The 19,598-nt window shown below is 34.0% G+C and overlaps 1 protein-coding gene across 1 annotated transcript; it reads left to right on the top strand.

Annotated features, from left to right (window-relative positions):
* Nucleotides 1-8,916: 8,916 nt before the first annotated feature.
* On the top strand, nucleotides 8,917-15,095 carry LOC147397546 (uncharacterized). Its single transcript, XM_086449296.1, has 5 exons — nucleotides 8,917-9,529; nucleotides 11,004-11,107; nucleotides 11,681-11,857; nucleotides 12,620-14,511; nucleotides 14,865-15,095. The coding sequence occupies exons 1-5, from the start codon at nucleotides 9,315-9,317 to the stop codon at nucleotides 15,003-15,005; spliced, it is 2,529 nt and encodes an 842-aa protein (XP_086305422.1). The 5' UTR covers nucleotides 8,917-9,314; the 3' UTR covers nucleotides 15,006-15,095.
* The last annotated feature ends 4,503 nt before the right edge of the window (nucleotides 15,096-19,598 follow it).

Genomic DNA, 19,598 nt, shown 5'->3' with positions numbered 1-19,598 from the left:
GACCACACAATTATATCAAATTCACAACCTTGGATTCTCTTATCCTAAACTCAAAGTTTCTACACAGTTGTTTCCTTCCACTCTCCTTCCTTTCAGCCCTTTAGTTTGACAAGTCCGAATATAAATACATGTTTCCTACCACGGTTCCATACTAGTTCCCAACATTCGAAATATATATTTCATAATTTAAGTATATATTTTAACTTCACATTTTATAAATCCATTGAGAAAAGTTATAAAGACAAAATTCAAAGACATATAAATTAAAATCAATTAATGATTCAATAACACACAAAATACAGGCAGAAGAGGGTCTGAGTGCAGATGTTTGGTGTATAAAACTTCCAAAACACAATAATTTATGAGAGAGGAAATAATGGATTTGGAGGTTGGGGTGTGTACCAGACAAAATCGTGGAAGCTTGGTACTATGGCATCTTTCATTTGATGTGGGACACAAACATCCTCATATATAATTTCTTACAGTGAAAATAGAGTAATGATCTAGTGTGATATGGTAATGTACAAGTTCGGTGTAGTTGATGACATCGTGTCCTTGTCCACCATTGGATCAGTTTTGGATAATCATCATTTCGGTTCATAGTATCGATCTATATATTTTTTCCCCCCCTCAAAGTTATCCTTTCACTCTTGCTTAAATTAATGTAGGTGTATATTCTAATTATATTAATTACAGGAAATTACTAAAATAACTCGATATTTTTGCTGGAATTTATTTTTAATAATCGAGACTTATGTCCGATCAGGGGGACTAGATGAACTAGGGCCAGAATCATGGCATATGGGACCCTCTCCAGGGCATGTGCAATGCCCACACATCACATGCACCTGGTAAGTACAAGAACACCCTCATGGGTGGCCACGAGGAAATATTGCTTATGTTGGGTAACAAACACACAACCTATGGACTCTCATCGCTTATTGGATTCAAAATTGTCATTGAGCCACCCCCTTGGGATTACTGGAATTAATTATTGAATTAGACTTTTTTTTTTTTTTATTATGAAAAGGATCATCTACTCGATTTCATTTTTCAACGAAAGTAGACATCTTATGTTTGATGGTTGTAAGGACAATTTGATCGATCACATTTATTCCCTTGAGTTGAATGTGGGTTCATAATAGGATAGACAGGAAAACAGCAGATGTGATCATACATTTGATAATCATTTTCATTATTAAAAAAAAATGTGATATGACCTTACCATTGAAATATGAATATGCACCATATGTGATTTTATTATAAAGTCTCACCCAGAAAAAAAAAAAAAAAAAAGGAAGAGGAGATTTGATAAGTAAAAAATGATGGATTTTTTGGGTAGAAAAATTAAGATTTTTTTTAAATAAGTTGAAGCCAAAATTAGATAAATTAAAATAATATACCCGAGGTTGAAAAGCTTGAAAATAACTTAATTTTGGGAGGAAAAAATAAAGAATTTTAATAAGTTGGTGAGTCATGTCCAAATCACCCTAAATTAAATTATTCCTTGTTCATTGTTAATTGCTTTAATTCAATGGCCACATCACTATCCATTATAGGGAACCGTATAATGACCATGTTTTACGATGTTTCGATTATGTGTTACATATGCGACACATTAACTATTTATTGTTGAGGGAGAGGGATTTATTTCCTAGAGATTATGACTTTCTTAAAGAATGACCAAATCATGGAAAGTGATTTCTAAAAAATAAAATATGTATTCTACCATTTGAGTACACAATCGAATATAAAAAAAGAGTTGATTTTAAATTTTTGGAAAGTAGAGGTCCATTTGCTCCTCCAACATTTCTATCCTCCATTTTTTAACAAATGTGATCTAATTATTAAGTAGAAGTAAACTCTTTTCTCATCCAAGTGGGACTAAATATGAGAGAGAAAAACAAGTTGTAAAGTTTTTTATTTAATTTAAAAATTTCAAAGCTTTTTCGATTTATTTTTATTAATATAATTAATACAAATCATAAGATAGGTCAAGCCGTCAAGGTGTCCCAAGTGCATCATCAAACAGCAAAAGTTTATTTGAAAATAAAATATGTGAATTTGGTAGGTCAAGGTCATCCAAAGAGATGCCTAGTTTCCTTGCGAGGGAGGCAATCATCTTAAAGTTTTTTTCTTTTTCTTTTTCTTTCTCTTTCTTCCTATTGATCCAAAACATTTAGGAAAAACTATTTAAAGGACCCTCGCGAAAGGATTTCTATATAAGTAGTCCCTAAATTTTGTGTGATAGCTTGATAGGACATTTAGTAAACTATTTCTTTCTTAATGGTCCTTCGTTACTGGCGAACTCATTGCTTTTTTCTTTACTATCGAGTTCAACAATTTTTATTACTGTCGATCTCACTGTTTTTTTATTTAGTGTCAAGTTCACAATTTTTACTGTCGAGTTCACTACTTTTTAAATAAAAAAAAGTGGTGAACTCGACGTTGGTAAAACCCACCCAATTTCAATTTTCAAAATTTTTCGATTAAAATACATGTAAAAATTGACTGAAAAATTGAGATAACGACTTGTTTAGATGATTTCAACCCAAAAAAACTATTCATGATCGATTCATCCAAAAGATAAGAAAAAAAATTGAAAAAAATTTCTAGTCTTTTATATACATTTCAAAATGTTTGAAAAATCCCTTGAAAATGACTTCTTTTTCTTTCTTAGATTCTTTCTCATAGAGTGGAGTATCCAAAAACTCAATTGAGATGTCAAAAATCCAATTTTTAGATGGAAACGATGAATTCGAACAGTTAGAGCATTCAATCGCGAGAAATGTGAGAGATGAGGTCCATGGACCATTTAGAAAGAAAAAAATTTACCCAATGTCCTGCCAAGCTACAATCGAAAACTTAGGGACAATTTAGAAAGAAATCCTTTTGCGAGCGTCCTTTAAGTAAATTTCCCAAAAAAAAAACTTTGATTTATTGGTAACCAATTTTCCCTCCTAAATCATTTTCACCAGTTAATTAGATGAACCTTGTGCATGGTACCAAGCTTATCCAACATGAACATCCATAGATGGCAGTACACCATGGAAGGTACTTACCAAAACCTAAGCACCGTACTTGATTAAATTAGGCGCAATGACAAAAAATAAAGACTTGATCCTACTCATACTTTTTCAAGATCACTAGTTAGCATGGTATACACCGAGCACCTAAAACGAGAATGTTCAACACCTCTTCTAGGTAGGGTAAATGGAAGAGGTAATACGACTGAACTTAACTCAAAATGGTCTAAATATAGGTGTAGATAATTTTTAGATCAATAAATCGATGAGCTCGGTCTCAACGTTTCAGACACAATAAGACAAAACATTAAAGGCGACCTAAACTCTCCCATCCGCCAAATTCACCACATTAAATGTGATATCTACAAGTACTTATCATATCGGGGTGGACATGACATTCTGTGACTCACTCACACCCAAACTATAAAATCACACCAACTCAACAGTATTTGCACAAAAATATTATTAATATTAAATTCAAGTATCAACATTAATGAGACATGAACACGAAATCTAAGAGCAAAGTGAACAACCCTCATCTAATCCACGTTCTACCTAACATTACACTTGAACCAACCGTGTGATAACACTTGTCACTAAATTTCAGCTATAAAACCTCCTCTCAAAGAATTAGAGAGAGTTCAGAACCTAGATTTTTCTCTAACAAATTCAATCACATAATCCTACATACCTTACAACTTTATTATTCATCACCTTCTTCAACTTCTCACACACTTTTTACTATTACTAACACAACCTTCGGACATTCTTTGGCAGACACCACTAACCACATCATGTCCCAAGGTTAACTGAAGCATAAGGTCACTTGGGCAATTGCCTAAGGTCCCACACTGAGATAAGGCTCTCACAATTTTTTTTCTTTAAGCTACTCCCATAAAATCTCGCCTAGAGAAAAAGAAAAAAAAAAAAAAAAAGAGAAGATTTGAGAAATAAAAAATGATAGATTTTTGGGTAGAGAAGTTAAGAGTTTTCTTAAATAAGTTGAAGATGAAATTAGATAAACTAAAATAATTTACTCGAGGTAGAAAAGCTTGAAAATGATTAATTTTGGGAGGAAAAAAGAAAGATTTTTAATAAGTGGTTGAAGATATGGCATTTAGGTCATTGCATGAGAGTATTCTGGATTTGACCTTAGTCAAGGGGACATGACATCAATTAGAAAACATGGGTATATCTCAAAAAACTTGGTGAGTCATGTCCAAATCACCCTAAATTAAATAATTCCTTGTACCAACTATCAACTAACTCTATCTCCTGCCTTGAGTTCTTGATACAAATTCAGAATATTTTTTTAGGACGATTTGTTTTAAACATTAACAAAAATATGATTAAGTTGTTAATTGCTTTAATTCAATGGCCACATCACTATCCATTATAGGGAACAGTATAATGACAATGTCTTACGTTGTTTCGATGATGTATTACACATGCGACACATTGACTTTTTATCGTCGAGGTTTGGGGATTTATTTATGAGAGATTATTACTTTCTTAAAGAATGACCAAATCATGGAAAGTGATTTCTAAAAAATAAAAAACTGTATTATACCGTTTGAGTACACATAATCGAATATAAAAAAGAGTTGATTTTAAATTTTGGGGCGAGGATGATTGAGAGAGAATAAAATTAAGAGGTGCAAAAACAATTTTCCTACTTAGAGGTGGACAGTTGCTTTGGATAAGAAATTGAATCCGAAAAAAAAAATATATTATCTTCATTTTCATTTTTATTGTTGAGTTTATTTTTTACGAGATCAATAATTCAGTGTTGACAGGAATTTAACCCATATTATGATCACCAATCACCAATAGATTTATAGATTTTACCAACTAATTTAGCTGGTGCCTTCAATAAAAATACATTATCATAATTATAATATCGTATTTTTTGAAAAAATCACTTTTTCAAGTACAAATCAATAAATAGTTGCAAATTTTGACTATGTAGATGTCGACTTACCATTTTTAAAAAATTCATATTAACTTCCATGAATTGGTGAGACACTCAAGGAAGTGGGGGTGTCTTTAGGTTTTAAATCCACTTCAAGGCTTATTCTTAGGGATTTATCCCATAAAATAATTGGTGTGAACGCGAAAGTTAACTACCTCATGAATTAGTCAAGTGCTCTAAGAGGCTCGGATACCTCATTTTCAAAAATAAAATAAAATAATTATATATTTTATAACATACTTTTGAAACACTCCTTGTAAAAGATAAAATTAAGGTTGCCTCTCTGGACCATAAGCCAATGTTACTTTTTCTTTGATGATTTAATAGTAAAATTTTGATTTAGTAATTTAAGTATTTGAAGAAGATTTTGAAAAGAAAAAAAAATCAAAAGCAAAATTTTACTGTAAATTATCAAGAAAAACAACATTGACTTACGGTCAAAGGGGTAAATATAATATTGTATTTCTCAAGGGGATAAGCATAATATCACCAATTTAACAGGGAGTTATTTCTAAAATATATAATTATAATAAATGATTATATATTCAAATTTATATTTTAATTAATTATTTTTATCAAAATGATTATATATTGTAGGATTTACATTTTCCATCTACCCATTTATGTTTTATGTGAAATTACATTCAACTCCTAGGCTATAAAGAAAAATTTATTAAATTATCTGTACTACATATCAATCAAAATGTAATACAAAATCAGACATACAACTAATTTCATATATCAAAACCATTATAAAGCATGGTGGTTTTAGTAACATTGTCAAAGATAACTGTTTTAGTAATTTCCTCATTTCCTTTTACCCGCTTACTATTTTCACGACGTGAAAATCTAGGAATTAGATCTAGCTCCTTGATATACATGATTCCCTTGGGATACACTTTTTTTTTTATGGGGAAGTGCAATTGTATATACAGAGGAGCACAGATTTATGGTTCCCCAACTTGTCACGTCAGGGTAGTGAATTGAGTGTGCCACGTGGGGTAGTCAGATTATCACGATTCAACAAAGAAATGTGGAAGGTTGTGACTTATGATCCAATAATTTTTATTTGAATAATGATAAAATGACTCCCCTTCTTGACAAACTCCCCCCTAACTCCCGTGGTGTGATTGTGCATAGAACCATAGATTTTTTTTAATTCATAGTTGCACATATTTATGGGGATGTGCTGTTGTGTATCCCGATGAAATCTATGCGAGAGTTTGTTAGAGGGAAAGTTAGAAAATCACGACTCTTTTTATTTTATTTTAAGAATAATGATAAATTGACTCCCCGACGTTGCATGTGCATAGAACTATAGATTTTTTTTTCTTTAGAACACATTATTGTACATCCTCTTAAATATGTGTATTTCGAGAAAAAAATCAATGATTTCTATGCACATGTCACATTAGGACAATAGAGGGGGAATATGTTAGATTTGGGGTGTCAATGGATAGTCAAAAATTTGAATCTGATTCAAATTCGAAAAATCGGATATTATCCGAAAATTTTAGATATCGAATTCGATCGAAGTTGGATAATTCTATATATTTGAATCCTTATTAGATATGGATTCGGATATTAACATTTCGAATCCAATAATATACAATTAAAAATAATATATAATATAATATATATTATATATATATATTTTTTAATTTTTTATATAAGTAATATAATATATATTATTTGATTTCATTTATTTATTATGTAAATAATATGATATATAATAAGTTTTTTTTTAATAATGAAAAATTAGGTGGATAAGGAAAAATTATGTTTTTATTTTTTATTTTTATTATATGCAAATTATTTGAATTCTAATTAAATATTATTCAATATCAGATACGACAATCGGATCCAAATTCGGATAGGATATTAGAACATCCATGATATTTGAATTTAAATTCCGATATCAAATTAAAATTTTGAATTTAGATTCGGATATTATTGTATCAGAACCGATAAGCATCCATTGACAGCCCTATGCTAGATAGGAGAGTCGTGAAATCACGACTCTTATTTTGACTAGAAAGTTCTAAGTGGGTCCTATTATCAATTGTGGTGTATATCTCATCCAATAGACGATTGGAGGGAGAGAGACCTATTCAGTCATCCTTCATCGCCACATGCCCACATCCTTCAAGAGGATATATAATGGGGTTCTGAGAATATTATTTTATCTTTAAAATCACCTTACTTAATATTTAAATTATCAAAACGTTTTAAAAATGTATTAAATATATAATGTAATAGTATTTTAAATTAGATTATCTATATCATTTTTAAAAAAAATTTATAAACAGACTAGTTATGCTTAAATTACCTCCATGTTATAATCTAATAAACATATAGATTTTCTCATCCATTTATCAACTCTCTCCAAAATATTTTTTGCTTACCTAGAGGTGCTCACATTAGAGCAAATAACGTATTTCTCGTAGAAATCTAAATCGAATATGGATCCCAAGACATTGTATATATTTTGAAATATTTCAATTAAGACAATCTTGATTTTTTTTTCCTAATCAAGAATAATGTCTCGAGAAAAGATTTTAAATCCGAGTGATTAAGCAAACATAATAAAAACATTGATAATAATGCAAATAGATATAATTCGAGAAGTTTGAAAATTATGTTCGTTAAATGTGTGACTAAATTTTAATCCTTGTTTTTTTTGCCTTTATTTTGTAATCTTTGTATCATGGTCATCATTAAAATATCATCCCAACAATTTTGGACTAATGGTTTTAAAATCTCACACAATGTTTGTTAATCTTGTGAGATTTTATTTTCATTAACGAAACAAAAGGGATAATTCAAAAATATCTTAAAAAGATGGATAATTTGTACAAAATAATACTAAATTCCTTGACATGGGTTCAATGTTTTATGCATGTTGCATGAGTGCAAAGGATTGAGAATTTGAGGTTCAATTCAACTCCAATTTGACTGCTAAGGTGTTAAATGATTGACAGAGCCACTTGTGGAGCTAAATGATAGATGGAGCCACTTATGGAGCGTTCTTCATTTGGTTTTGTCAATTAAGAATCTCTTACGAAGATTCCAGGAAATCTCTTTTATTCATGATTATATAGATGTCAACAAGACGACGAACTTTCTTGCCTCTTCTCTTAGTATCATGAATTGCTTGGAAATTAATTGTGATTCTCTTTTTAATACTCTTGTTTTTTTTTTTTCTTTCTCACAACAAAAGATATCATCTCTTCTTGAGGTTGCAGTTGGTCTGGGTCTACCTTAACCTTGTTGACCTTAAAAAAAGAAAAAAGAAAAAAGAAAAAAGAAAAAAGAAAAAAGAAAAAAAATGAGATCACACCAGTTGTATCCCAAATTAATCAAAATACTTGATCTTAGTCATTTGATTTGTCTACTCCTTATACCACAATTGAAGAAACATATTCGAAAGGTCTATTAAAAGTTTCTAGATATCTAATAGTTGTTTCATTAATTGAGTTTAAGGGTAAATATCTTTACCATCTCATATTTAAACCCATCTTATTTCCTTAAATTAATTTTAATTTTTTAAAATTATATATATTTGTATTTCTAATTTTAATAATAATTATTACTTGTCTATAAGGTAGATTAATATATAATTGATTTTTAATTATTTAAATCACAAGCAAGCCAATCTTTGGACAATTCACATCTACAATGGCGGCTTCCGAGTTGAGATGAATGACCCGAGTCATGTGGGTTTGGACGAGTTATAAACTAACTCAACTTAAAAAATTATTTTCTAATCTAGATATAATATTTTACATTAATCATTGTAACTAAATGGCAAAAAAAAAAAAAAAAAATAGAGTTAAAAAAAAAAAACCTATTAACTATAAGACATGAAAGCTGATGTCGTTTATTTATTCTCACTAATTCACCTATTTAATAGTCTCTCTCTCTCTCCAGGGCTTTTTAGGTTTGTGGGCAATAGAAATACGACAGCTCACAATCTCCTCAACTCGGAAGAAGAGCTTTAATTGGGAAACACGAGTCTCCCTGTTTTCTACCCTAAATTCCGCCATTTTTTTAATTCCTAAATTCTCCCTGCAATCCAGTCCCCACCTAGTTTTTCTCCATCTCTGATTTCTCTACAATTTCGCCTTTTTTTTATTATCTTTTATTTCTTTATTTATACCAATAATCTCTCTATTTTATTCCGTATATCTCCCAATTTTTCCATCCAAATTCAAAAGTTTCGATTTTTTTGTTCGATTTTTTTCCTGTGAAATCTATCTCTGTAAATCGTCTACTCTCTCGTTCCAGAGGGCTTGAGCAGGATAAATCGCGGGAAAATGTTGTCCCAAGCTCCAATTGAGTCGTTGAAAGCTGAATCTTCGTCATCTGTAGATTCAATTACTCAATCTCCTTTTAAAATATCCGAAGATGGATGCAAATATTGTTTCTCTGATCTTAGAGGTGTTCAATGGCGTATAAATTTGGGGATTTTGCCCTCTTCTTTTTCTTCAATCGACGAACTTCGACGTGTCACCGCCGATGCTCGAAGGAGGTAATTTTATGTTTCGTTTTTTTGTTTGTTAATCTTTTGAATTTTTTTTGTTTTTTTTGGGTATTTGTTTGTGTAAAATTTGGGGCCTGTTTGGATCTCCCAGAGGAAAGATATTTCCAATAGCTCTTAGTACTTTGATACTAAAAGTAATTAAAAAGACATAAATTTATTTAATATGGTTTGATGGACGAGATCTCCTCCTCCCCCTGCTTTGTGCACAAACAAGCTCTTAAAGTACTACTTTTTGGTGCAAAAATTAGCAATCCAAAACAAATGCTTAGTAGTTTAGATGCTTGAAAGTACGTAAAAGAAGTAAATTTACTTCAATTAGTATGGTTTGATGGATGATAACCTTTATTTTGCACGGAAAATCTGTTAAAAACATGTTTTTTGGCCCAAAAATGGTAATTCTGGGTTTAGCCCCATAGTTTAGTCGGTTGACATTATAATGGAACTTTGAGTTTGTGGGGTTCAAATCCAGCTTATGTAACCAAAAAATAAAATAAAATTGGCAATTCAAACAGGTCGTTATGGTTTTGATGCATGGAATTACATTAAGGAAGTGAATTTATTGTATCTAGCATGCTTTGATCTATAATCACTTCGGAATTTGTTTCATGTGGGTGCCTTGTTAATGGGAGTGTTTTGAGGTTTAGATGATTGGAATAAAATCGGGAGTATCGGTTATGATTCGCATAGTCTTCAACTTTAATGACTTATCTCAAAGGATTTTGTTCTTTGAATTATTGGAATTACTTTAAAATTTTCCTTTTAGTTTTTATTTGCATGTTTAGATACGTGGAAATAGGAATTCTCCATCCTAGATACCTGGATCTTAACAGTTTTTTTCCCTTTCTGTGAGGGGGGTGCATATGTATTTTTTTATGCCATACATCTTCATGGTTTGAAGCTAGAATTGCATAATGTTCTCAGTGCATTTGTTTGTAGAGATTTGGTCTGAAAGTAGTTGTAATGACAAGGGACTCGATTAGGTGGTTGTGTCATGGTTGAGCTAATGAGGATTCTAGGATTAGTGGTACTAGGATTCTGTGCTGTGGATTATTTTGGTTATCCATAAGGAGTAAAAGTTTAATATATAGTTTTGTGTTATTGTATGTTTTTTTTCCTTTGCCAATAAAGATTGAAATTGTGGTCTTTGCTTGATCTTTCTATTGGAAAGGGAATTGTTGATGAGGATCTGTTTTGTTCTTTCTGAAATTGTGGGATTTTCACTTTGTTCCAATTTAATCTCTGATACAGTTAGTTTTGCTATGTTGCATTTCCTTCTAATTGGGTTGGTGCATGTTATGTCTTTAAGAAAATTCATGAATTGATTATAGTATCCATGTTATCTTTTAAGCTAGTCGTCAAACACAATATTTGGAGACTACGCATATTGTGTTTGAGTTCTTTGATAATTGTGGGCCATCTACATTGAGGAGTCTAATTTAAAGAAAGTTGGTGTTTTCCACAGGTATGCTGGTCTAAGAAGACATCTTCTAGTTGATCCACATTTCCCCAAAGAGGGAAATAACTCTCCTGATCTTGTCATGGACAATCCACTGTCACAAAATCCAGGTACATTTACTTTTATTCTTTAATGCAGATTAAGCATGTTTTGTCTTAAGACTGAATTGTTATCTCAAAACCTTTCCTAACTAGGATCTGGTAATTTCTCATGTTTCGTGATATCTTGTGATTGCTTTTTTACACTCTTACTCAACCTTTTGGGTAGATAAACACCATAAGCGGGTACACATGTTGTTGGTCTTAATAATTCAATAAGGGTGTTGTATTTTTTTTGTTAGGCAAGGAAGGGGTAAGTGGTTAACGGAGTTATGGTGGGTTCAACGAGATTTGAACCTAGGTCATGGGATCAACTCCTCAAGCCTTTACCAAATTAGCTAAGTGGCACCTTTGAGGTGTTTGACGTTTTAATTTCACGCGAACCTCATTCTGATATATTAAAGGACTGTAATCGAACATTCTTAGATTCTCTATACCACTTTTCTTCCTTTTAAAATTTTTAATTTTGACAAATTACACCATTGTTCTGTTCTTAGTGACTAGGGCTCTTGGTTCTTCTATCATAGTGCACCTTGTATGGCTTTCAGACTTGATGTATTTATGACTTTAGTATGTTGCATGCAGATAGTATGTGGGGTCGGTTTTTCCGGAATGCTGAACTGGAGAAAATGGTGGACCAGGATTTGTCACGTTTGTATCCAGAACTTGGGAGTTATTTTCAGACACCAGCATGCCAAGGCATGTTAAGAAGGATTTTGTTGTTGTGGTGCCTTAGACATCCAGAGTACGGTTATGGTCAAGGCAAGTCAACATATTTATATTTGACCATGATAGGCTTTCTGTTCCAGTGTTTGTTATTATTTGCAGACAAAGTACTATGATATGTGAATTTGCCTTGCTTTTAGGATTGGAAGTTTAAAATTATGTCTTTTATTTCTGGAAGATACAGAGTGTTAGATGGAAATGACCATTTCTTGCAAGAAGTGTTGATCTCTATTTTGGGGCTCTTATTCTTTTGGCTAAGTAGTTCACTGAGTTTAGAAGGAGTTTTTTTAAGATCTTTTGTTTAGATAGGAGCTTTTTTGTATTGACTGGGTGTGTTGCTTGGTTTGTTTTTGTCAATATTTTTTTTGACTTGTTGTGTGGCTACCTTGCCCACTTCTTTTCTCTTTTATTAAAAAAAATATTTTGCTTTGCCTATAATTTTCATTTATTTATGAACGTTTGAAATACATGAGTCAATCTTTTGGTTTACATTCTCAAATTCCCATCATCTTTTTTTGTTTTTGTTTTTTGGCTAGGCACTTCCCATCATGATATATCTTATCCCAACTATTTGAGAAAATTTCTCATAGATGAGAACATTTTCTTGATTTTTTGTGAATTCCTTGATAACCAGTTCACGTAACATCTCACATGTGTCAGTAATGAGTAAGAATTGGAAGTTCTCCAATTGGATAATACATGAAAATAATGAGTATGCATTTGTATATTTTATTGTGAAAATTTAAGTTTCACTTTTTTGGTGTTCTCAGTGTATCTGTTCCCCTCTTTTGTTTTCAGGGATGCATGAACTTTTGGCTCCTCTGTTATATGTTCTTCATCTTGATGTGCAACATCTTTCTCAAGTGCGAAAGCTCTATGAAGACCATTTTACCGACAAGTTTGATGACCTGTCCTTCCCAGAGAGTGATCTAATATGCAACTATAAATCCTTGAAGTGGACCGCAGGGATTGACGATGATACTGCTTTCCAGGGCTGTGAAGCCGAAGTCAGCAGCATCAATGAGCTTGATCCTGAGATACAGACCATTGTATTACTAAGCGATGCTTATGGGGCAGAAGGAGAATTGGGTATCCTCTTGTCTGAGAGATTTCTGGAACACGATGCATATTGCATGTTTGAGGGCTTAATGGGTGGGGCCAGTGGTGCAGTATCTATGGTAGATTATTTCTCTCCCTCCCCCGCTATTGGGTCGCACACGGGCGTCCCTCCTGTCATAGAAGCATCATCCGCATTGTACCATTTACTTGCAATGGTCGATTCCTCCCTTCACAGCCACCTTATTGAGCTTGGCGTTGAACCCCAGTACTTCGCACTCCGCTGGTTACGAGTGTTATTTGGACGGGAATTCTCATTGGAAGACCTCTTGATAATCTGGGATGAGATATTTGCATCAGAAAATGGTAAATCAATCTTGGGCACCGTAGGTGATGTAGGTTCCAGCTTTGGGCTACTCCATTCCCCTCGAGGGGCATTCATCTCGGCAATGGCTGTCTCCATGTTACTTCATTTGAGATCCTCCTTACTCGCAACTGACAATGCCACCTCATGTCTCCAGAGGTTGCTGAACTTTCCAGAGAATATAGATGTAAAGAAGCTGATAGAAAAGGCGAAGTCTTTGCAGGCACTTGCGCTGGACACAAGTGTGTCCTCATCTCCTGCTCTCAATGGAGATATCACGGGGAGTAAACCTGCTGCCGTCAGAGGTCATAGCCTTTCTTCTGGTTCAATGTCTCCAAGAACCCCGCTGAATTTGGTACCTGATAGTTACTGGGAAGAGAAGTGGAGAGTGTTGCACAAGGCAGAAGAACCTCAGAAAGGAAGCTTGCGAAAACAAGTTTCAGCTGGAATAAAGGAATTATCAGAGAAAGTAAGATGTCGCCTAGCTAGAGCAGCAACAGAGTCACCTTCAGCGAAGGTCAAGAGTTGGAACAAGGACTCGAGATTTCCAGTTAGGCGAAGTTTGTTAGAAGATTTGGCCCGAGAACTCGGCTCAGATGAGGATTTAGAGAATATAGGGGGTGGTGAAGTTTCAGGCGAAAAGGATGATCCTTATTCTGTGGAAGTTAAGGTGGAAGAAAGGAGTCTGCTGCTCGAGGACACAGCCAAAGAAAATGGCCTTGAGGAAAATTTCAGTTGTGTAGCAGAGCAGACGTGTCTGAGCGGACATATTGGCAGTGAAGAGAGCTCCTCCATTTTTTCCGCCTCCTCAAGTCCTATTAATATAGCCAATGATCGTGAGAATGACTCAGATAAAAGTAGTGTCGCATCAAATTTGTTTATCGATGAAAATGATGATGATGAGGATCAATCCCAAAATGTTTTGAATGACTCACCTCTTCCACTTTCTTATCCCATAGCTGATGTCTCACATAAGCCTGGAATATCTACAGATATGGCAGGAAAACAGTTGGCTGTGTCAAAAGAAAGGAGGCTGCTATCTGGTAAATTTCAATGGTTTTGGAAGTTTGGGCGGAGTGCCAGTGAAGGGGCCTCTGAGAAAGGAGGAAATGCCATGGTTTCAAGATCGCCATCTGTAGACAATAATCAGAGTAATGTATCTTCCTCATCAATAACTGGTGGATGCAGTACTTCACATGGGGACACAGCGGACAAGAATGTGATGAGTAGTTTGAGGAATCTCGGACAGTCTATGCTTGAAAATATTCAGGTAAGAGTTTGGACATTAATACATTGGCAGCAACTAATGCAATCTAGAATTGATTTTCGAAAGAAATTTTTTTATTTTGTTCCCATTCCTCTCCATCATCCAGAATTTGTTACTTTATCTCAAGCTTTGAAACTTCTGATGTCAACTCATTGTTTTATAAGCAATTTTAACTGGTTTAGTTGGATCACCCAACTTCATTAGTTCTGAAAATATTATAATTTCGAGTTGAAATGGGAAACATAATGTTTAGAAGAGGATATTAGAGACCTTGAATGCTGCAACTAAACTGTTATTATTATTATTTTTTTAATTAATATCCTGAACTCTTGATGGGTGTGACTGACAATTCACAGGTGATTGAGTCGGTGTTCCAGCAAGATCGAGGTCAGTTGGAGAATTTGTCTAGAAGCAGTTTGGCAGGCAAAGGGCAAGTTACTGCCATGGCAGCTCTCAAGGAGCTTAGGAAAATCAGCAACATTTTATCTGAGAGGTGAGCTGAGTGAGCCTTGTTTACCTGTATATATACATTTTGTAATTACTATTCTTAGAAAGCCAAATAAAGTGCGCTTTCGAGCTTCTTTCCACTACTTCCAACAAATTCAAATTTTAAGCGGATTCCATAAATTGTTATTCTTAATCTACTAATGAGCTTGGCCACTGGAAGTGATCTGCTATTAATATTGAATCTTTATCTGTAACTCATGGACCCTACCAACCAAAACCATTGATTTAAACTTGGGCTCATCTAGGTGGTTGACGATCAATTTATCATTCTGATTCCGATGGATGATTAATTACTAGACATTGATTTTTTTGATCAAGGACTGTAAGTCCATGGATTAAACGCTTGATTTCCGATTCTTGATGAAATATGCTCGTCGGATAGTATTAATTGCTGCTGTCCACCAAAGGTTAGAGGCCATCTTCAACCTGCGGGACCCCAAGAACAATATAATGATTTTTTGGGAAAGATTAAGGTTGTGAATTTTTGCATGTAAAAATCAAAGATTTTCAATAAAAAGTTGAAAAGACGATGAGTTGAAAAAGAGATCAAAGATGTTGAAGGGCATGAAGATAAAATAATTTTTGGGATAAAAATCAAAGGTTTTTTTTATTTATTGAAAGTTAAAGATGAGATCATTTTTTAATAGTTGGCAAAGATCAAGGGGGTGTCCGCCCGATTCAATATATATATATATATATATATATATATAGGGGGGCGTTCAATGGCAAACTTTTTAGCAAACTTTTTGGCAAAACATTTTTCAAAACATGAGTTAAAGGTTTTGGAATGGGCTGATTTTTGGTGAGGATGATCTCTACGGTGAGGAGATCATCATCACCAAAAATCAGCCCATTCCAAAACTTCTAACCCCATCAAAAACAGTTTACAAAAAATGGACGGTCCACGATTTTTCAACTCGTAAACATGGGTTAGAAGTTTTGGAATTGGCTGATTTTTGGTGAGGGTGATCTCCTCACAGTAGAGATCATCCTCACCAAAAATCAGCCCATTCCAAAACCTCTAACTCATGTTTTGAAAAATGTTTTGTCAAAAAGTTTGCTAAAAAGTTTGCCATTGAACGCTACCCATATATATATATATATATATATATATATGGGGGGAAATGTTCAGCACCCTAAGTTTTACCACACACTTTAACAAACGTTTTTTGTCCTACATGGGTTAGAAGTTTTGGAATGAGTTGATTTTTGGTGAGGATGATCTCTATGATTAGAAGATCATCCTCCCCAAAAATCAGCCCATTCCGAAATGTTTAGCCCCATGTTTACACGTTGAAAAATCGTGAACCGTCCATTTTTTGTAAATCAATTTTGACGGGGTTAGAAGTTTTGGAATGAACTGATTTTTGGTGAGGATGATCTCCTCACCATAGAGATCATCCTCACCAAAAATCAGCTCATTCCGAAACTTCTAACCCATGTAAGACAAAACGCGTTTGTTAAAGTGTGTGGTAAAACTAAGGGTGGCGAACGGGACCCATATATGGGAAATGTTCAGCACCTTAAGTTTTACCACACACTTTAACAAACGTTTTTTGTCCTACATGGGTTAGAAGTTTTGGAATGAGCTGATTTTTGGTGAGGATGATCTCTATGATTAGAAGATCATCATCCTCATAAATCAGCCCATTCCGAAATGTTTAGCCCCATGTTTACACGTTGAAAAATCGTGGACCGTCCATTTTTTGTAAATCAATTTTGATGAGGTTAGAAGTTTTGGAATGAGCTGATTTTTGGTGAGGATGATCTCCTCACCATAGAGATCATCCTCACCAAAAATCAGCTCATTCCGAAACTTCTAACCCATATAAGACAAAACGCGTTTGTTAAAGTGTGTGGTAAAACTAAGGGTGGCGAACGGGACCCTATATATATAGGGAAATGTTCAGCACCCTAAGTTTTACCACACACTTTAACAAACGTTTTTTGTCCTACATGGGTTAGAAGTTTTGGAATGAGCTGATTTTTGGTGAGGATGATCTCTATGATTAGAAGATCATCCTCCCCAAAAATCAGCCCATTCCGAAATGTTTAGCCCCATGTTTACACGTTGAAAAATCGTGGACCGTCCATTTTTTGTAAATCAATTTTGATGGGTTAGAAGTTTTGGAATGAGCTGATTTTTGGCGAGGATGATCATCCTCGCCAAAAATCAGCTCATTCCAAAACTTCTAACCCCATCAAAATTGATTTACAAAAAATGGACGGTCCACGATTTTTCAACGTGTAAACATGGGGCTAAACATTTCGGAATGGGCTGATTTTTGGGGAGGATGATCTTCTAATCATAGAGATCATCCTCACCAAAAATCAGCTCATTCCGAAACTTCTAACCATATAAGACAAAACGCGTTTGTTAAAGTGTGTGGTAAAACTAAGGGTGGCGAACGGGACCCTATATATATAGGGAAATGTTCAGCACCCTAAGTTTTACCACACACTTTAACAAACGTTTTTTGTCCTACATGGGTTAGAAGTTTTGGAATGAGCTGATTTTTGGTGAGGATGATCTCTATGATTAGAAGATCATCCTCCCCAAAAATCAGCCCATTCCGAAATGTTTAGCCCCATGTTTACACGTTGAAAAATCGTGGACCGTCCATTTTTTGTAAATCAATTTTGATGGGTTAGAAGTTTTGGAATGAGCTGATTTTTGGCGAGGATGATCATCCTCGCCAAAAATCAGCTCATTCCAAAACTTCTAACCCCATCAAAATTGATTTACAAAAAATGGACGGTCCACGATTTTTCAACGTGTAAACATGGGGCTAAACATTTCGGAATGGGCTGATTTTTGGGGAGGATGATCTTCTAATCATAGAGATCATCCTCACCAAAAATCAGCTCATTCCAAAACTTCTAACCCATGTAGGACAAAAAACGTTTGTTAAAGTGTGTGGTAAAACTTAGGGTGCTGAACATTTCCCATATATATATATATATATATATATAATATATATATATATGGGTCCCTTTCAGCAACAAACATTTTGACAAACATTTTGGCAAAACATTTTTCAAAACATGCGTTAGAGGTTTTGGAATGGGCTGATTTTTGGTGAGGATGATCTCTACGGTGAGGAGATCATCCTCACCAAAAATCAGCCTATTCCAAAACTTCTAGCCCCATGTTTACGAGTTGAAAAATCGTGGACCGTCCATTTTTTGTAAATCATTTTTGATGGGTTAGAAGTTTTGGAATGGGCTGATTTTTGGAGATGATGATCTCCTCACCGTAGAGATCATCCTCACCAAAAATCAGCTCATTCCAAAACCTCTAACCCATATTTTGAAAAATGTTTTGCCAAAATGTTTGTCAAAATGTTTGTTGCTGAACATTTCCCTATATATATATATATATATATATATGGGAAATGTTCAGCACCCTAAGTTTTACCACACACTTTAACAAACGTTTTTTGTCCTACATGGGTTAGAAGTTTTGGAATGAGTTGATTTTTGGTGAAGATGATCTCTATGATTAGAAGATCATCCTCCCCAAAAATCAGCCCATTCCGAAATGTTTAGCCCCATGTTTACACGTTGAAAAATCGTGGACCGTCCATTTTTTGTAAATCAATTTTGATGGGGTTAGAAGTTTTGGAATGAGCTGATTTTTGGTGAGGATGATCTCCTCACCATAGAGATCATCCTCACCAAAAATCAGCTCATTCCGAAACTTCTAACCCATGTAAGACAAAACGCGTTTGTTAAAGTGTGTGGTAAAACTAAGGGTGGCGAACGGGACCCTATATATATATATGGGTAGTGTTCAGGGGCAAACTTTTTAGCAAATTTTTTGGCAAAACATTTTTCAAAACATGGGTTAGAGGTTTTGGAATGGGCTGATTTTTGGTGAGGATGATCTCTACGGTGAGTAGATCATCCTCACCAAAAATCAGCCCATTCCAAAACTTCTAACCCTTGTTTACCAGTTGAAAAATTGTGGACCGTCCATTTTTTGTAAACTGTTTTTGATGGGGTTAGAAGTTTTGGAATGGGCTGATTTTTGGTGATGATGATCTCCTCACCATAGAGATCATCATCACCAAAAATCAGCCCATTCCAAAATCTCTAACTCATGTTTTGAAAAATGTTTTGCCAAAAAGTTTGCTAAAAAGTTGGCCATTGAACGCCCCCCTATATATATATATATATATATATATATATAATATATATATGGATTCTAATGATCTGTCTACCTTCTTAATAAACCAAATATTCCATTTGATAGTTCCATTTGGGTGCAAATTAATTGGGGTACAAAAATCTTCACCAAGGCACAATTCGCAAGGGACTCCACCAATAAGAGAGAATTACAAGGTGAAACTTAAACCATCCTTTTTAATGAAAAACACATTTTTTCCAATAAATAAACCACAGTGGAAGAGATGCAAAATCCGCCCCTCCATAATCTCCCTGCAGCCAAACAACTAAACAGAACCATTTGAATGAAGTATTGCACCTCCCCAAGTGATGACAAGATAATTCAAACCACCAATTTGGTTAAACTAATTACAGAAAGTTTGAAATATATCAAAGGACAGTACAAAGAAGACACC

The sequence above is a fragment of the Akebia trifoliata genome, chromosome 8 (assembly GCF_017979445.1).
Source record: "Akebia trifoliata isolate Shusen 1 chromosome 8, ASM1797944v1, whole genome shotgun sequence".
NCBI lineage: Eukaryota > Viridiplantae > Streptophyta > Magnoliopsida > Ranunculales > Lardizabalaceae > Akebia > Akebia trifoliata.
This window is presented reverse-complemented; position numbering and strand designations above follow the sequence as displayed.